Source organism: Corythoichthys intestinalis, chromosome 1 (assembly GCF_030265065.1).
Source record: "Corythoichthys intestinalis isolate RoL2023-P3 chromosome 1, ASM3026506v1, whole genome shotgun sequence".
Lineage (NCBI taxonomy): Eukaryota > Metazoa > Chordata > Actinopteri > Syngnathiformes > Syngnathidae > Corythoichthys > Corythoichthys intestinalis.
Genome location: NC_080395.1, coordinates 67,108,891 through 67,128,221, shown reverse-complemented (window position 1 = coordinate 67,128,221; position 19,331 = coordinate 67,108,891). Strand labels below are relative to the sequence as shown.

At 38.6% G+C, this 19,331-nt stretch overlaps 1 protein-coding gene across 2 annotated transcripts in view; it reads right to left on the bottom strand.

Annotated features, from left to right (window-relative positions):
• Positions 1–1,262: 1,262 nt before the first annotated feature.
• The window catches only part of map1aa (microtubule-associated protein 1Aa), a 78,088-nt gene continuing 60,019 nt past the window's right edge, over positions 1,263–19,331 (bottom strand). For both annotated transcript variants that reach the window (XM_057836993.1, XM_057837000.1), the window contains one exon: positions 1,263–12,106. In XM_057836993.1, coding sequence (XP_057692976.1) covers positions 11,951–12,106 — 156 coding nt within the window. In that variant the 3' untranslated portion in view covers positions 1,263–11,950. The remainder of the gene's footprint in view (positions 12,107–19,331) is intronic.

Here is a 19,331-nt window from a genome sequence, read left to right as displayed (position 1 = left end):
GAGATGATTCCAGCTTTATGACATGGCGCATTATCCTGCTGAAAGTAGCCATCAGAAGTTGGGTACATTGTGGTCATAAAGGGATGGACATGGTCAGCAACAATACTCAGGTAGGCTGTGGCGTTCCAATGATGCTCAATTGGTACCAAGGGGCCCAAAGAGTGCCAAGAAAATATCCCCCACACCATTACACCACCACCACTAACCTGAACCGTTGATACAAAGCAGGATGGAATCATGCTTTCATGTTGTTGACGCCAAATTGTGATCCTACCATCCGAATGTCGCAGCAGAAATCGAGACTCATCAGACCAGGCAACTTTTTCCAATCTTCTATTGTCCAATTTCGTTGAGCTTGTGCAAATTGTAGCCTCAGTTTCCTGTTCTTATCTGAAAGGAATGGCACCCGGCGTGGTCTTCTGCTGCTGTAGCCCATCTGCCTCAAAGTTGTACTGTACGTACTGTGCGTTCAGAGATGCTCTTCTGCCTAACTTGGTCGTAACGGGTGGTTATTTGAGTCACTGTTGCCTTTCTATCAGCTGGAACCAGTCTAGCCATTCTCCTCTGACCTCTGGCATCAACAAGGCATTTCCGCCTACTGAACTGCCGGTCACTGGATATTTTTTCTTTTTCAGACCATTCTCTGTAAACCCTAGAGATGGTTGTGCGTGAAAATCCCAGTAGATCAGCAGTTTCTGAAATACTCAGACCAGCCCTTCTGGCACCAACAACCATGCCACGTTCAAAGGCACTCAAATCACCTTTCTTCCCCATATTGATACTCGGTTATACTGATGCTCGGTTTGAACTGCAGGAGATTGTCTTAAACCATGTCTACATGCCTAAATGCACTGAGTTGCCGCCATGTGATTAGCTGATTAGAAATGAAGTGTTAACTAGCAGTTGGACAGGTTTACTTTATAAAGTGGCCGGTGAGTGTGTATATATATATATATATATATATATATATAATTATTACATTTGCAAGGCTTAAAAACCATTTGTTAAAATATACATACAGAACAACGTTTTTTTTGTTTGTTTGTTTGTTTTATAATACTTTGGGGGAAAAACATGTCTTATATATATCTCTTTCCAACGCTGTTAAATCTGAATAAATACATTGAACACAGAAAAAAAAATTATATAAATAAACTCCGACTCCACGGATTTTTGCGGGGTAGGGGGCAGTCCCCATTAACCACGGCAATGCTGTTTCAGTGACAAACAATGTTGCTGGTAAGAACTCAAGATGGGAGACGTTTTTCAGTAAATGAAATTTTATTTGTCTTCACCACACTTTTCCCCATTAAACAATAGCTATCTTGTCTATTTGTACCTTTACACATTTGAAGAGTAAAACAATATTTGACTCAAAAAGGTGATTGGGGGAAAAAAACTGGAAGCAGAAAGGAGAAATAAATCCCAAGTTTTTTTTAAGTACATAGCAGCCATTTTCACAAAAAAATGTCTTCCACACTTCTGGACCACGTGTATTAATCTCATCGATAATCTCATCGATAATCTCATCAGGAACTAGCACTTCTTTTAAATGATTTTCACGTCTGCTATTGAAATGTGTGGGAATTCAAAGAGTACGCATGCATGTACAATTCAAGCTTTAAGCTTTGCTCAGTGGAGTATATCGAGCCTCAAATCACATTTAGTTGCAATGCAGCTCTCAAATGTGGATGTTTTAACTGTGATTAAATAATAGGTAATAATATCTGTCCTTCCTGTGAACAAGTCATGTAAATATGGTTGCAACCAGTCTGTATAACGTATAAGTATTTCAGATGCAGATTATAATGCCCATCTGAGCTGCAGGACAGTTAACAAAAAAATAAATCATCTTATTTGAAACATGTTTCCTATCCGTCTAATGAGTAATGTATCTTTCGAATATGCATACTTGGTTTCATGAAAAGTGCCCTGCGTGATTTCAACATGTACTGCTGGCCGCACTAAGCCAATAGATGTACACTAAACAAGGCAACCAGGAGATTTTTCAATTCTCCACAGTGAACATAAAGGTCATCTGCATCATCACATTCAAATCAACCACCTGCTGCCTATTTTCTGTCCGAGAGAAGAGTCATTGTGTTCTTGCGCATATATCTTGCAAATATATCAGTGCATCATTCTTAAATTCCATATCTGTTTTAGAATCTAAAATCGGGAAACGGATAGCGACTTGCAGTGTTGTGCTTGAATGCGATCATTGAACGACTGTTCATGAACACGTTCATATTTTGGGCTAGCGTGAACTGAATGCATCGTATTTTTGTCTCATGAATGTTACTGTGAGCGTGCTCATTCTAGCAGATGTGAGCGGAGTTAATAACCTTGCTCATGGTCACGGATTTTTTTTCAATTGAAAAAAAATTTAAATACAGATGACCTGTCCCAAGACGATCGTGTAGTCTTACTCTCCTTCCTCCTTCTCATTCCCTCCCTCTGCCTGCTCTTTGTGCGTCAGGCTGTGCACTGGAGTTGCTTTTTAAAGTTAACGATGTTAAAAGATGTTTGGGTTTGATCTTGCCACAGATGCTTGTAAGGCAAAGCTTCAAAGCGCCGCATGCGTCAATCATAGTTTAACTTGTTAAACAGTTGCTGTGGCAACTCATTGTGTGTAAGTGAGCAATGGAGTGGCGTGTGTGGACTCACTCAATGAAGCATTTAATAAAGCCAAGCATTTTTCTACTAATTCATTCTTGTTTAAAAATAATTCGGTGGGACAGTAACATGTTTAAAACTTATCAGAATTATTACATTTTAAATGCTTAAAAAACATTTATTGATATATAGATTTTTTTTTTATTATACTTTGAGAAAAAAAGGGGAAAAAAACATGTCTTATATGTATCTATTTCCAATGCTAAATCTGAATAAATACATTGAACACACCCAAAAAAAAAAATTGGGGTGTGCGCTACTTCGCGGTTTTTCACTTATTGTGGCGGGTTCTGGTCCCCATTAACCGCGGAAAAACGAAGGATCAATGTATATGTGATGCCAACTCTTTTTTGATGCAGGGTAACTCCCACGTACATCTCACTAAATATAAAACAGAACTGTGATTTCTCCCTATCCCTCCAAGTCCCATCCCATTGACTGAACCCAGGGTGATCATGGGACACGTAGTCCGTATACCACATTCATGAGTTCAGAATTAGAGCATTTTGACAAAACTGCTTATAAGGCCATAGGCTAAAAACATTATTAAATAAAAATGAAATAAATAATGGTGGAAAACTATCCAACCTGGCAACTCAAGCTGCCTGAGGCTGTCACGGCTATGTTGTTTTTAGCAAATATGGCAGCTCTTGCTCCCGAAGCATTAATTGCGGCAAATAAGCATTATTTTACATTCAGTTTGACTGTAAATATTATCCAAAGATGCTAAGTAAACAAGTTGCATTATAAACATACTTCTGCAACATGAATACAGATGTAAATAAATGCTTAACGGCACGGGGAAGACGCGGTGAGAGAGAACTTTCCTTCGTGTGCGTCCACGACCAAATGCAAGTACATAATTCCATTTTTCATAGAAAGTTGGAGGTGTTTACTTTGGAATCACTGCATTTGTGGCCATTCGTAACGTTACGTGCATGTGCAGAACCGCAAAGTGTAATTTCTGATGGGTTTAAAAATCTGACAGAACACTGGCTCAGTACCAACATTCTAGGAACAGGTCAGTACCGACGCAGATTTGAAATTGAATATGAAGATGTTTCTGACACAGTTTAAGTAGATAAAATAATTGCTGTCTGTGGTTCTAATATCGACTCAGGCAATAACTGGGGTTTGGAAAAAAAAGTTTTTGTTTTTTTTAACCATGAAATTTAGTTCAAAATTTTGAATGATGAACTATTAACTTAAAGGTTAACTTTAAAATTTGTGAACTGCGATTTGAACTAGTTCATTTAGAAAATGAACTTTCCCCAACTCTGGCGACTTACTGTATTTATCTTCTCGTTTTCAAATCCAAAATCGGAAAACGGATAACGAATTGTGATGGCTTTTCTCGTTTTGCAATCCAAAATTGGAAAACATAAGAAATTGTTGTTTCATTTCTCTTTTTCATATAAAAAAAAATATGTGTATCATTCGTTCATCCTGTATCTGTTGACATTTTCGATGTGTTGTGACCCAGAAGTTGTTGATACACTGATACGAGTTCCCCTCTTTAAAGGGTTCCACGGATAGAAAGACTTGTAGTTCTTAAAAGATAAACATTATTATGAGTTAAAATAATTTGATTTTGAAACCCCTCTTGATTTTTTCATTTTTATACAATTTGTAAAATTAGTTTAACTAGTAGGTCGCCATTGTTGTTTGACGTTGCAGGGTGGTGATGTCACATGGTTACGCTGCCGGGCTTCCAGAGTATGACTCTAGTGACATGAACATGTCATCTGTTCAACCCTTTCGATTCGATTTTAATGAGCATGACAGAACTGTCGATATTTCACAAAACGAGCAGCAAAGGAAAAATGAACAGCAAAAACGGGATGAGAAAAGATGAGAGTTGGACAATTTCGGTGTGCTACACCGGCATAACGTGCTACAAGAGGCGAATTTGACACCCAAAGTACTACCGTGCGCTTTCAGCTTGTTTTGTTTAGATGCATATAGACAGACTGAACATACTAAACATGCCTTAAGAAAAAAATACTTAAACGTAGTAATATCAAATAAGGGTGGTTTGAATATGCTGCGTGACTAATGTGGTCAACAGATCAACAATCTGCTTTAAAGCTACCACAAGAAAACTGCTAAAAAGTATGAGCGGGAAACACATGCAAAAAATATTTTGAGGCGATGAAAATGTAATAAAAGACTCAATAAAAACACAAAAAGTAAGTACTCGCCGCTTTTAATCGATGAGCGCATGTGTTGGATGTCTCGCCGCATAGAAGGAATTGCCGAACACTGGTAGTATTCGTCGAGTGACAGTGACAATCTACGCCATCACCCCGAGCGTCCATAAAACATGGCGCCTGCCGTAGGTCAAAACATGTCCTAAATATTATAGATTTTTAAATCAATGGCAATGTGTTTCCAATAACATGTTTTAGTAAAAGAGAACAATTGTGGCTTATTAGAGCCTACAAGTCTTCATGTCCGAGGTTCTCTTTAAGAAGCACGTCTACCATCCTTGACAAAAACGTTAAGTAATAATAACCGCAAAATGTTAGCTATCGTGCTGCTCGATTCACCCATCAATGGAATCAACCAGTAGAGACTGACTGACCTTCCTGAGGAAAAAAAAAGTCTACAACTTCCGGGTCAGGACACATGAAAAATAATACAAACTGAAAACAAATAGAACAAAAATACCATGGTAATTCCATCCCTCATATTCTATTTTTAATTTCAAAACAAAATCAAAACAGTGAAAAATAGGCCTTTACTTTGTTTTCCGATTTTTTTATCTGAAAATGACAAATGAAATTTTGATGATTCTAAAACATGAAATGAAATAGTTATCCGTTTTCCAATTTTGGATTTGAAAACGGGAAATGAAACAAGTCTTTAGCCATTTTCCGATTTTGGATTCTAGATATGGAATGAACGAATGATTCAGGGATAATGTTGGCCCTGTCGATTGGTATTGGTCCCTTAATTTGTGGGATGATTCATTTGGTTTCAAGTTGGTTCGAAGAATTTTTCTTTTTTTTTTTTTTAAATAAAAAAATCCATCAATTCAACAATTAAAAATCATAGAAACTCCACAGTATCATATCAAAATATTAAGAATCATCATTAAAATCAATAACATGTCCATTAAAGCCATCAATGCAAAGCAATTTCAGAATCACAAATCAAATAAATGACTGCAAAGGTGAATTTTCAGTTGAAATTTGGACTTTTCGTGAAATGAATGGGGTTGTTGTTTTATCTCCCCCCATCACAAATAGTGAAAAACCAGGAAAATGGAATTATGGAAGTTTTGAAAATGAGAATTCTGACTTGTTTTGATGGCTTTTTCACTGATCATCTAGATTGGATGCTGAGCACGTACAGTGGTACCTCTACTTACGAACATCTCTACATACAGAATTTTCAGGTTAAGACATGCCTCATGGGGGAAAATATTGCCTCCTGTTACGAAAGAGATACAGTATGGCTGGTACTCGCAGCTTCCAGATTTTACTGAATGTAACATACTCTGCAATTGGCTATTGCCTAGCATCTTCCTGGCATCCAATTGGTTAAGAGAGACCTCTGCTGTATGTGTATGTGTATATTCCAGTGTCTTCTTCAGTCGCCCCTCGTGCTCTGACAACTTTAAATAACTGTATTAACTTTTATTCTTTTCTCAATATTGGGTTTTTTAAAGTATGCACAACTCTGATTTTATGTTTACTGTGCAATCATCTAATTGTAACATGTATTTGTTACACGTTTTGATGCATAAAAATGCATTTATAAAAATATTAATAATAGAATTTTCGATGTCCTGGAACGGATTAGGGCATTTACATAAAAAACGCATCTCTACTTATGGTATTTTCAAGTTACAAAACTACTTCCAGAACCAATTAGTTTCGTAAGTAGAGGTACCAAAGTACAAATCATGAAAATTCCACAATATCAAATCAAATACAGTAGTACCTCGACATACGATCGCTTTAACACACGATCTTTTCGATATCCGACGTAAAATTTGACTCGCCATTTGTTTCTACATCCGACGACATGCTCGAAATACGACGACTTATGACAGCGTCGCAGTGGCTTTGTTTTCCCGCAAGACGGACGCACGGCGGATTTTCTTGTGAGAGAAATCAACATGGTTTCCAAGAATGTTAGTGCAGGTGGTGAAAAAAAGTAAAAAGGTAAGGCTTACCATTGAAATGAAGACGGAAATGATAGGAAAATATGAGCGTGGTGTGCGTGTCCGTGAACTGGCTCAATAATAAGGCTGTAGAATGTCTATGATTTCGGCGGTCCTCCTCCGTTCGCCAGTCTTTATAAGTTAAGGTGACAATTATTATTATTGTAATATCACCCAAAAATTTGCCAGCTTCATCAGGTTTTTAATTATCTATTTCAGAACTTGTGCAACACAACATGCCTCCTGTCTGCCGCAGCTGACGCCCAACAAGAAGAACACGAAAAGTGAAATTAAAAGCAAACGCACTCTGTCCAGTGTTGTGTAATCTGATTACTTTCTTTCAGTAACGAGTAGTCTAACGCGTTCATTTTTAATCTGACTAAAGTTAGTTTCTTTAGTGTCTGTGCATTGCTATTTTGTTATTCCGGCATAATGTATGTAGAATGAAGAATATTGTAGTCATGTACGAAAAGCATTTGTTTTGGTCTCGAATCACATGCGCTAAGTGTTTTGGGACCGAGAAAGGCATGGGGCAGGCTGCCAGTGCAGCTGCACATTCGAGCCGTGTGTTGAGGTGGTCAAGGGAATGTTCATCTGTGTTCATCCACGATAAACATGAGTACTTTTCATTCATTCTCGAGGGTATCAGCGATAGTTTGGACCCCCTAAATGCGCGGCCGTTTTGTAGCTGTCGTTGCAACGACGGGCAGTGTTCCTTCTGCATCTTTGGGATGTGTTGTAAGTCCGATTGAGTGTAAAGTGCTTAGTTACCGCCATGTTTTGTGACCAAATTGACCACAAGTGTGTACGGCGTACTTCCCGGCTATACGTGCGCATCCGCGCCCGGCCCCACCTTTGTGTTTATTGCACTATGCAATTCATATGTGTGTTGTTGATTATTGTGCAGTCAATTTGCATTGTTTTACGTTGGCACTGATATGCTGTTAACCCTAAACCCTAACCCGAAGTTCAGAATTTTTTACATTAGGCTTAATCTTCGAGTTAGTGTATGTTTAATCAGTCGGTGGAGTTGATTTCAACAAATTCCATGCAGTTTGTCAGTTATTTTGTTAGTTTCAGGGCTCCAGAGTGGCTAAACTAGCGCGAGTCAATGGTGGTTGAAATCCACTCCATCGACTAATTAAACCTCCGCTAACTTGAAGATTAAGCCTTATGTCAGAAATTCTGATCTCCCACAATTGGTATGTCAATTCCATGCGATGACATTTTTCTGTTGTCATTCTTATGTTGAGGCGGCAAAGGGAGAAGAACTGAACACTGATAAATTACTTGTAAAGTAACTTAGTTACTTTGATAATGATGTTTTCAGTAAAGTAACTGGATTACTTTTTGGAGGTGTAATCACTGATAACTTTTTCAAGTAATCTGTGACAACACTGACTCTGTCTCACTCTGTCGTCAGCCACGCGGTACGATCAGGTACACCACGCAAAATACATGCACCACATTAGAACCCAAATCGTTACATTATTACATGTATTATTATTATTATTTTTTTACTATATTATTATTCCGATTTTTATTCATAATTTGTTCATTTTCCTTAATCATTAAGGATTTAGTGTAGGTATTTGGGCTGTGGAACGAATTAATGGAATTATAATGTATTCTTATGGGAAAATCCTGCTCGACATACCACCACTTCGACTTACAAACGAGGTCCTGGAATGAATTAACTTCGTATATAGAGGTACCACTGTATTAAGAATCATTAATAAAATCAATTGTCTATTAAAGCCATCAATACAAAGCGATTTCCGAATCACAAATCAAATTCAATGACTGAAAACAAACAGACAAACTCAAGCGAATTCTTAATTCAAGAAAAAAAAAGATGTATATTTTCAAGTGCATGAACTTTGGACACTTCGTGAAATGAAAATATGGGGTCTGTGTTTTAATTTACTTTTTTTTTCCCATTACAAATCAATCGTAGTCAATCAAATATGCTTCATAACATTTCCAAAAACCTAAATAATGTTCAAAAACCAAGAAAATGGAATTACCGTAATTTCCCGAATATAACGCGCACTTTTTTTCCCCAAAATCAACTGGTAAACTCATGGTGCGCATTATGAACAGGTACATGGATGGAGACAGAAATATATATGTAGTACATATATATATATATATAAACCGATTTTTTTTCATTGACACGGCCACGTTGTGTTGAAGAAACGTATGCGGCCACCCGTTGCCGACCATTACGGTACGTGACGTCACCGTTTTGTTTCGGTAATACTTCACTCTAATCGGCCGAATGATTTCGTCTGTGTTAAATTCTGCTTTTTTCACTCTTCATAAAGCACAGAATTTAGTTTCTTGAACTCATTTGAGTCGACGTTTATTGCAGCTCCGCAGTTCGGACCATAACAAATGTAAGGACACACACTTCCTGTGTCCGTCAACTATATCGGTCCCTCGGGAAACTCAAACCCAAATAACAATAGTTCTTTTTGTTACTGTCGTGCTGACAGCTATGAGCTCTCACGGATTTCCGACTTACGTTCTCACTTTCATTTTACCGTATCAATCCATGGAAGAAACATTTATTCATCATGAGGAAACGAGCAAGTTATACAGCAGCCTTTATAAGAAAAGTCACATCTGTTTTGTTTTCTCCTAGATTCTGGTAAGTTGGAGAAGTTGTCAAATCATATTATTACCGTAAATATTGTCAGTTCACGTTAATGTTTTGAACTACCAATGTGCTATGCTTGAGCTGTGTTTCACCAGTCAGTAAAATGACATCTCTATATCTGTACACAAGCTCTGTTTTCTTGTATTCTTCTATTTATTGGTGCTAAAATTAGGGTGCGCGTTATTAACGGGTACAATAATTTTCCCTAGATTTTACAAGTAAATTTGGGGTGCGCATTATACACGGGTGCGCCTTATATTCGGGAAATTACGGTATGCAAATGTTGAAAATGAGAATTATGACTTATTTTGATGGCTTTTTCAAAATCGGATGCTGAGCGTGTATGGACAGTTCAATATTCTTAATAACAATGTGTATGTTGCCCATTAAATGGTCCCAGACAACAAAAAGTGCGCCGGAACATCATCTTTGAATGTTTCTTTTCAGTCTATCGGAAAGACGGTTTTCACTTTTGTACAGTAGTTGCTATTTGTGCTTTTTAGAAGTTAAATAAAAACTGGCAGTTTGTGGAGATCAATATCTGACACACTGATTTTATGCTTTAAAAAGTGCTCTACTCGCCTTCTGCGCTCTCACACCACGGACAAAACTCACAAAAACGTTTGAGACCAGCTCGTCAAAACCTTTCACCGTGCAACTGTTCATGTCCACTCTCAACAAGAAATACGCATTTCCAAACTTGCAATCCTCTAGTACATCAGGACTAAAAGGCACGTGGGTCTCATCTTTACCAGCCCACATCTCACCCCATTTGAAAACGCTCCCCCTACATTGTCATACATTCGGCATTCGTGGACGCAGCTTTGGGAAAGGGTAGTCGAGATGCGGCAGCTGATATGTGGTATACCTTTTTTTCCCCTTCAAATGCACAAAGTTCTTCCTTTACAAAGACAGAAACATCTGCCTGCATTTCTCTTCACTCTTCAACAACAGCTTATCAAATTATGAAGGGAAAACAAACTTCAGACTACAGGAACCAAATACTATTGGTCAAAACCCACGTAAATTCTAACTGTAACAGATTATTTTCATCATAGAAATATTTCACAACGATATGGAAGTTTGAATAAGAGTTTTCCTATGCTACAGCGAATATATTTGAAAGACACTGAAAGGGCACTGCGGCCTCTACTTTAATATTATTCTCTATTTCATGTCATTTGGAGGCACAACGTTCAAACACTGCAACTGTCATCAAAGTGAGGAAACTGAGCACGATAGTCATTTTCTACCAGCACAATGTTTCAGTCAGATAATCTATATTCTGAGAAAAGAAATGTTAAAACTGAGATACTAGCAAGGACAGCAGTTCGCATTGTCCAAAGGCGTGTTTAAATTCAAGCCCAATTCATAGACTTCATAATGATATTGACGGGTCAGATTCGACCTTCACTGCGCTACGCCTTCAAGTAGGGGGCCATCCCACAATCTGCTTCAGTTAGTCATGCAGCGATCCAACACCGGATTTATGTTGAAAAAGTACAAAAGCTGTAGGAGTGATTTGTTCGAGGATTCAAGGTAATTATTATACTTTTCGTGTTTTCACAAGAATTTTCAACGTAAAAAGCTCTTTGCTTTAAGGCTGCCGTCACATTGTCTAACACACTGGCATCATTCTTCGACATATTTACGTAAAATAAATGCTAACTGCATGGTTTTTTTTTTGCTTTTAACCAATAATCGAGACTGTTTTGCATCCATGTTTATAAAGAAATCAGGGATTTATGAATTTATTCACAAGAATTTTCACCAGAAAAGCTCTGTTTACATATGGCGGCCGCCACACTGACTGACAGACTAGCATCGTACTTCAAAATATTTACGTAAAATAAATGCTAACTCCACATTTTTTGTTTTGTTTTTTTTTTACCAAGAAACGAGACTGTTTTATGTCCATATCTATAAAGAATTCATGGATTTAACCATTTATTCACAAAAATTTTCACCGGAAAATCTGTTTACATATGGCGGCCGCAACATTGACTAACAGACTAACATCGTACGTAGACATATTTGCGTCTATATCTATCATGTTAGCTTTGATGGCCACGCCAACAATGCAGGCCCCCTATTATTCGGCCCCGTGTCCCATCAATAATATTATGAAGTCGATGCCCAATTGAAGGAATAACAACCAAACAACTGCCTATTTGCCTTTTCCTTCTGAATTAGTGTAAGAACACTGACATCAACTGTGTTTTAAATAGAGCACTTTGAATGATCATGTCAGGAGGTCGTTGTAAACTGACTGTCACAAAAAAGCTTGATAAATAGTCAAACATTTTTTTGGAATCAACTCAATTAATTGAATTGCGTTTAGTATTTCTGTTATATTACCACAAAAGGGACAAAAACACATGAACTAAGCTCGAGAGAATAATTTTCCAAACAGTATGGAGGCAAGGTGTGGGACAGCATTACTAAAACTCAATCTTGCAAGCGGGGAAAGATTCATCCTGCATGACGACAGTGCTGCTGGACGCCAGGACCATGATGTTGAGCTCCTGCTGCCGCTCGTGTGTCTGCTGGTACCACTCGCGAGTCACTTCTGTGTCATGAGTCGGGATCAGCGTCACCTGAACAAAAAAAACGTCTGGGGTTTTAACATCATTTTAAAGCGTAAATTCAGAATTTTTGACATTAGGCTTAATCTTCGAGTTTGCGGGGTTTAATTACCTTAATTTTCGGACTATAAACTGCTACTTTTTTCCTTCATTTTTAATCCTACAGTGCTGGCCAAAAGTATTGGCACCCCTGCAATTCTGTCAGAAATTGCTCAATTTCTCCCAGAAAATGATTGCAATTACAAAAGCTTTGGTAGTAATATTTTCATTGACTTTGCTTGCGATGAAAAAACACAAAAGACAATGAAAACATTTTTTATATCATTATCATTTTACACAAAACTGGGCCTGACAAAAGTATTGGCACCTTATACTTGGTAGCACAACCTTTAGACAAAATAACTGCGAACAACCACTTCTGGTATCCATCAATGAGTTTCTTACAATCCTCTGCTGGAATTTTAGACCATTTTTCTTTGGCTCTAGGTCTCTGAGATTTGAAGGATGCCTTCCCCAAATTGCCATTTTCAGATCTCTCCACAGGTGTTCTATGGGATTCAGGTCTGGACTCATTGCTGGTCACTTTAGAAGTCTCCAGTGTTTTCTCTCAAACCTATTTTAAGTGCTTTTTGAAGTGTGTTTTGGGTCATTGTCCTGCTGGAAGACCCATGACCTCTGAGGGAGACCCATTATGCTGCAAAATTTGTTGGTAGTCTTCAAACTTCATAATGCCATGCACACGGTCAAGCAGTCCAGTGCCAGAGGAAGCATAGCAACCCCAAAACACCAGGGAACCGCCGCCATGTTTGACTGGGAACTGTGTTTTTTTTTTTTTTTTGACGGACTCGTTTTTTTCCCTGTAAACTCTATGTTGATACCTTTCCCAAAAAGCTCTACTTTTGTCTTATCTGACCAGTGAACAATTCTAAACCGTTTTTGGCTTTCTCGGGTAAGTTTTGGCAAACTCGGAATACCTGCTGGGTATCCTACCATAGAGTCCCTTTTCATTCAAACACCGACGGAAGTATGGGTTGACACTGCGTGCCTCGGACTGCAGGACAGCTTGAACTTGTTTGGATGTTAGTCGAGGTTCTTTATCCACCATCTGCACAATCTTCCGTTCAAATCTCGCCACTTTCCGTCCACATCAAGGGAGGTTAGCCAAAGTGCCATGGGCTTTACACTTATTGATGACACTGCTCACGGTAGACACAGGAACTTTCAGGTCTTTGGAGATGGATTTGTAGCCTTGAGATTGCCCACGCTTCCTCTCAATATTGCTTCTCAAATCCTCAGACAGTTCTTTGGTCTTCTTTCTTTTTTCCATGCTCAATGTGGTACAAACAAGGACAGAGGACAGAGGTTGAGTCAACTTTAATCCATTTTAAATGGCTGCAGGTGTGATTTAGTTATTGCCACCACCTGTTATGTGCCACAGGTAAGTAACAGGTACTGTTAATTACACAAATTAGGGAAGAGTCACATGATTTTTCAAAGGGTGCCAATACTTTTGTCCGGCCCATTGTTGGAGTTTTGTGTAAAATGATGACAGACAGCTCAGAGTAAGGCTGTTCAATTAATCGATTTTGAACCGAAACCGACTTTTCTGGTGAAAACGATGTTAAAAACATTCAAATCAGTACGTTTGGTTTTCAAAACCGCACCATTTTGGTTTATCTAAACACCTGGGATTTCCTCTGCATTTCCACTTCCTCTCATGAAGGCGCATCGCCTTAAACAACAAGAACAACAACAACCATGGCGACCGGTGATTCTGCTACTTTTGCCCAGCTAACTTTGGACACAAATTGCAATATGCCATGAGTAAGTGAATTATCTCATGATGTACTTAAAGTATTGTTGTATACGTAGAATGATTGCAGTGGACATGCAGCCTTGAAATGTTCCACACTTACTCATATACTTCCTCTGTACACTTATATGTACAACAGAACGACAGAGTAGTAAGGCGCCATGTCTGGCTGAGTGTATATTGCACTATACCACAAGTATGAAAGTATACGTGTATGTGTGTCTCGTTTTCCTGTCAATATTGCTGATAAGAAGATTACAGTAATTAAAAGCATGCCATGTTGTTATTTTTTTTTAATCCAATAACATATTTTGGCAAAATGAATCTATATGCACATTGTTCATTGGCACATTAATGTGTTTGACCTGACGTCTTTTGTAATGATGAAGTGCTCATAAACCTAAGGGATCTTTCTGTTTGTTACCTTCTCTGGGCTGCATATTTGTGTTTGTTTAGACGACTTGATTGCCACATTGCATATTGTTTGGCACTAATCATTTTTATATGTAAGTAAGACCAGAGAAAAATATGACAGCACATCACTCTGAGCTTGGAAGCCTATTTACTTTACCTGATTGACTTGACAGACTGGCTAGCTGGTTGGCAGACTGGCTTGCGGACAGACTATTTGGTTTACAGACAGACTAACTGACTACCTTTTCTCATGTTTGATTTTGTTTCAAAATGGTATATGCACTTCTTCTTTCATTATCAATTTAAAATCCCTATGACAGCAAAAAGCATGTTTATTTCATATTTCACGTGGTATATTATGGTCCTGAATGAAATGGCCCACTTGGATGTGTGTGGACACGATGGATTTAAGTATTCAATTTTTTTAATCCCGTGCCATGAAAATGAGTAACTTCTGGCTCCAGGTTTAGGACGAATGAGAATGTGATGTCACCCAGGTCAGCATCTCATAACACAGTATTGCTTTATAGCATGCAGATGGACTGCGGATTCAGCTGATTTTGCGAATTAATTAGTTTATTTTTCGCATCACGCCAGCCAAATGGGCGGCAGGTTTTTGTTGCTGCACCAGGGAGAGGCGTGTGGGCCTTTTTGGGTTTCAAAAAGTTGCCGTTAACCGCGGAGATTGGCCAAAACAAGTCCGACAACTGTAGCATCATTGAATTTATGAGGAAGTCAAAGAATCAGCCCGCTCGGTTCTCTTCGCGTGCCCGCCGAGAATGCGCTTTCCTTGGCTTGGCCACGAGCAGCTTTGTGCTCCGATGTCAGCTGGTTTGTCCACCGAGAATGGGCTATTTTTGGCGTTCATCCCCGACGACGAGCACAGCCAACTCGCTGTTGTTTACGCTGTTTCCTTCGTTTCCGAAGCCGGGGCAGGGAAATGAAAAAAGCTGGACTAACGCCGGTGGCATAAAATATCGTTCGGAGAGGAAGAAGTCGGCAATTTTGACCATTATGCAGTAATTTTGCCCTGTCCTACTAAATAAATGCATTTTTAATATTTCATATTCCATTTAGCACAGGACTGTTATTTCTCATGACCATACCATTTATTTAGCAACTGGGGAGAATAGTTAGATAAGAAGAATATCCTGTAAAAATATTGGAGTAGAGAGATTGCAGCAATCATGACATTTTGATGCTGTCCTTCGCATTTTCCTCATTCTGAATCTTCCCCCTCAATGGGCTGAATTCTAAATCAGATGAAATCACGAGCCTGCTGACATCATCCTCCAGCTGGGGACGCTAAAGTGCTATAATGACAGGCGGGGCTAAACAGCAGAAGACCAATTTCTCGTCATCTGCGCTTTGCCAAATTGTTGTATGTAGTCGAATCGTCTCAAAATATGATTGCAATTCACAAAATAATGCTATTTAAGATTTTTTTTGTATGCTGTTACAGGCACTTTAATTAAGACCAGCGCAGCAGTCTGTTGTGTAAATAAAATGTTCTTCATCCCATGGGATTTGTCCGTGTGTATTGACAGAGTTAAATTCAATGGCACTTTCAGTTCTAATAAAGAAAAGACATTCCGAATACTCTATTTGTCATTTTTATTCTGCCAAGAAATTGTAATAGGTATCGGGTTTGGGAGAAAATAATCAGGATTTTCTTGTGAGACAAAATCGAACAGCATAGCTTAAAGCTAAAATGACTATACCAGCGCAGTTTTCCTACCACACCAAAGAGGAGGTCAAAGTTCCAGCGCAAAGTAAACCGCAGGTCTAAGGTGATTTTGGTGAGCCCAAAAACGAAGTACAGGGAGACGGGTATAATATGAGTTACTTGTACGTGCATCAAACCCTCAGAAAAATTTTAGAAATTAACTATTTATATTCTTGTTAATTTTTGTATTTCAGGGGCCTATTTGAATTGGGATGAATGTTCATTCGCTGCCATCCCTCTTACTTCAAACAGGTTGGACGTCTATGGCCATCAGTGGCAGCCACTAATGAGGTAATTCTCGGGCATTTCACATTATTTCCTGTTGATTTTCGGTCACTTCATATTCCTTTAGAGATATTTACAGATGACTTCCTGTTGATTTTAGGTTACTGAAAGTGACTCAAGAATGTGCCCAAATGAATAGGAGTGACTCATGAAGTAACTTGTAAATGCCCTAAAATGAACAGGAATTGAACTGCAAATGCCCACAAAAGAAAATATTTTGATATATTGTCACACCTCTACTGGGCAGTCGGCTAGAACACAACCTCGCTGTGGCAGTCCGCCTGTATTGGTGCAGAGTCGCCTACCAAATTTCAAATGAATGGCAAACATTCCGCCCTGCCGTCCCCTGACGACAACTCAATGAATGGGTTTGTAAGTGGCACACTGCTAAGTGCAAAGTAAAATGGGCTCAGGGTTTTAAACCCAGATGCACGCACAAAAATGCAAGGGACCTCACACAAGAATGAAAACATTACTGCTCCCCCATGCACTACACATACTCTGCCTTTTGGTAAGTTTTACGCTAAGTTTTTTTTGTGCTGTTCTATAGCGCCCTCTTTTGGTGTCTTTGCGTCATAGTTTAGTGTACTCCTGTCAATTCAATATGGCTGCACGACATCTCGGGCTGACACCTTCATTGTACTAGTACTGTTGTGCTTACATGATCCCTGGACAAGATTTGTCCGTATGTATGGATGTGTAAAATAATGTGCATAATCTGTTATTGCGAGAAATGCTATATTTTTTGTTTATGTTTAGCGAACTTGTCTGGCAAGCTAATGTTGTTGCTAATGCTAAGTTGTGTACTTTTTTTTATAGTTTTACGACAGTCTTTAGAGGACAGTAGTTTGAGGCCATTCTTTCAATATATCAGAACGAAAAGGAAGAAGTCTGATTATTAAAGCGCTAGCTGTCTAGCTTGGGAAAAAGTAGAAGCTTCAAAGTGAGTACAGCATAACACATAATATTGGCCATAGAGATAGAAGGCAATCTGACCTGTGAGAGTCACTGAAACTGCCACAAAATACAAAGAGACGGAGAATAAGAAAGCCATATTGCTACTGTAACACCAGTGTATTCTTTAACAACTCTTGTCCTTGCTGTCTATTATTTTCATGAACGAATTGGAGGACAATGAATTGGAGCCCGAGTGATTTGGAATCTGTCAAGTCTGAACTGGGTATCGTGTAATTTTTAATCATCAGGCTTCATTAAATTAAACTATATCTAATAAGGGTGTAACGGTACATGTAATAGTATTGAAATGTTTCGGTATGTGGTGCTCAGTTCGGAACGGACACATGCCGAACGAGTTTCTGAAGTAATATAACCCTTACTTTCCGAGGCTGTGAGTCGATCGGGTTACAGTTTATTTATGTAGATTATATTTACTCAGTCTTCTCTAGTATAATGAGGACAAACACGGTAGGACAGTATAACCCAGAAACGTCAACGGCGCGACAACGTGGCCGCCACAAGAACGCAGTGAAACGCGGGCGTTAGAGTCAATCAGCCAATGCACACCAGTCGCAGTACGGCCGCGTGATAGATGCGTCCCAGAAGCGGCTCAACGCGACGCACGCGAAAAGAACAGCAGAGTTTATTATTTGACGCAAGACGCGGCCCTCCTGCGTCAATACTACTACCGGTAGCAAGGATTGGGCCGGAAGTCACTCGTGTAAAAATACGGTGGATCTGGTCGATTTTCAAACTAATATGCAATCGTAACCTACTTTTTGAGTCCATCAGATCTCTTGAGTGGTAGATTGGGGCACAGTTGACTTGTCTTTGTTGATTTACTGCTGTCCTCTCTGCTATGATAATAACCAACACGGCCTCATGTTCAATACAAAACCTTCCTACCACAACAAAACAAGTAGGAACTAATATTCACATAGGAACTAAAGTTATACAACGTAAAATATACAATATAAATGAATACTACATCACATTTGTAAAATATAAACACATAATAAAATAAATAATAGCCCATTTAAATAAAATAAATTGAAATGAACTAAAACACCTGTAATTAAATACCGTAATTTCCCGAATATAACGCGCACTTTTTTTTCCCACAAAATCAACTTGTAAAACCATGGTGCGCATGATAAACGGGTACATGGATGGAGACAGAAATATATATATATATATATATATATATATATATATATATATATATATATATATATTACATGTATATATAAACCGAATTTTTTTATTGACACGGCCACGTTGAGTTGAAGAAACATATGCGGCGACCTGTTGCCAACCATTACGGTACGTGACGTCACCATTTTGTTTCGGTAATACTTCACTCTAATCGGCCGAATGATTTCGTCTGTGTTAAATTCTGCTTTTTTCACTCTTCATAAAGCACAGAATTTAGTTTCTTGAACTCATTTGAGTCAACGTTTATTGCAGCTCCGCAACTCAGACCATAACAATCTTAGCACACACTTCCTGTGTCCGTCAACTATATCTGTCCCTCGGGAAACTCAAACCCAAATAACAATAGTTCCTATTGTTACTGTCGTGTTGACAGCGATGAGCTTTCACGGATTTCCGACTTACGTTCTCACTTTCATTTTACCGTATCAATCCACGGTAGAAACATCTATTCATCATGATGAAACGAGCAAGTTATACAGCAGCCTTTAAAAGAAAAGTCACATTTGTTTTGCTTTCTCCTACATTCTGGTAAGTTGGAGAAGTTGTCAAATCATATTATTACCGTAAATATTGTCAGTTTATGGTAATGTTTTGAACTACCGATGTGCTATGCTTGTGCTGTGTTTCACCAGTCAGTAAAATGACATCTCGTATCTGTACACTCTGTTTTCTTGTATTCTTCTATTTATTGGTGCTAAAATTAGGGTGCGCGTTATAAACAGGTACAATAATTTCCCCTAGATTTTACAAGTAAATTTGGGGTGCGCATTATACACGGGTGCGCCTTATATTCGGGAAACTACGGTAATAAGAATAATACACACATC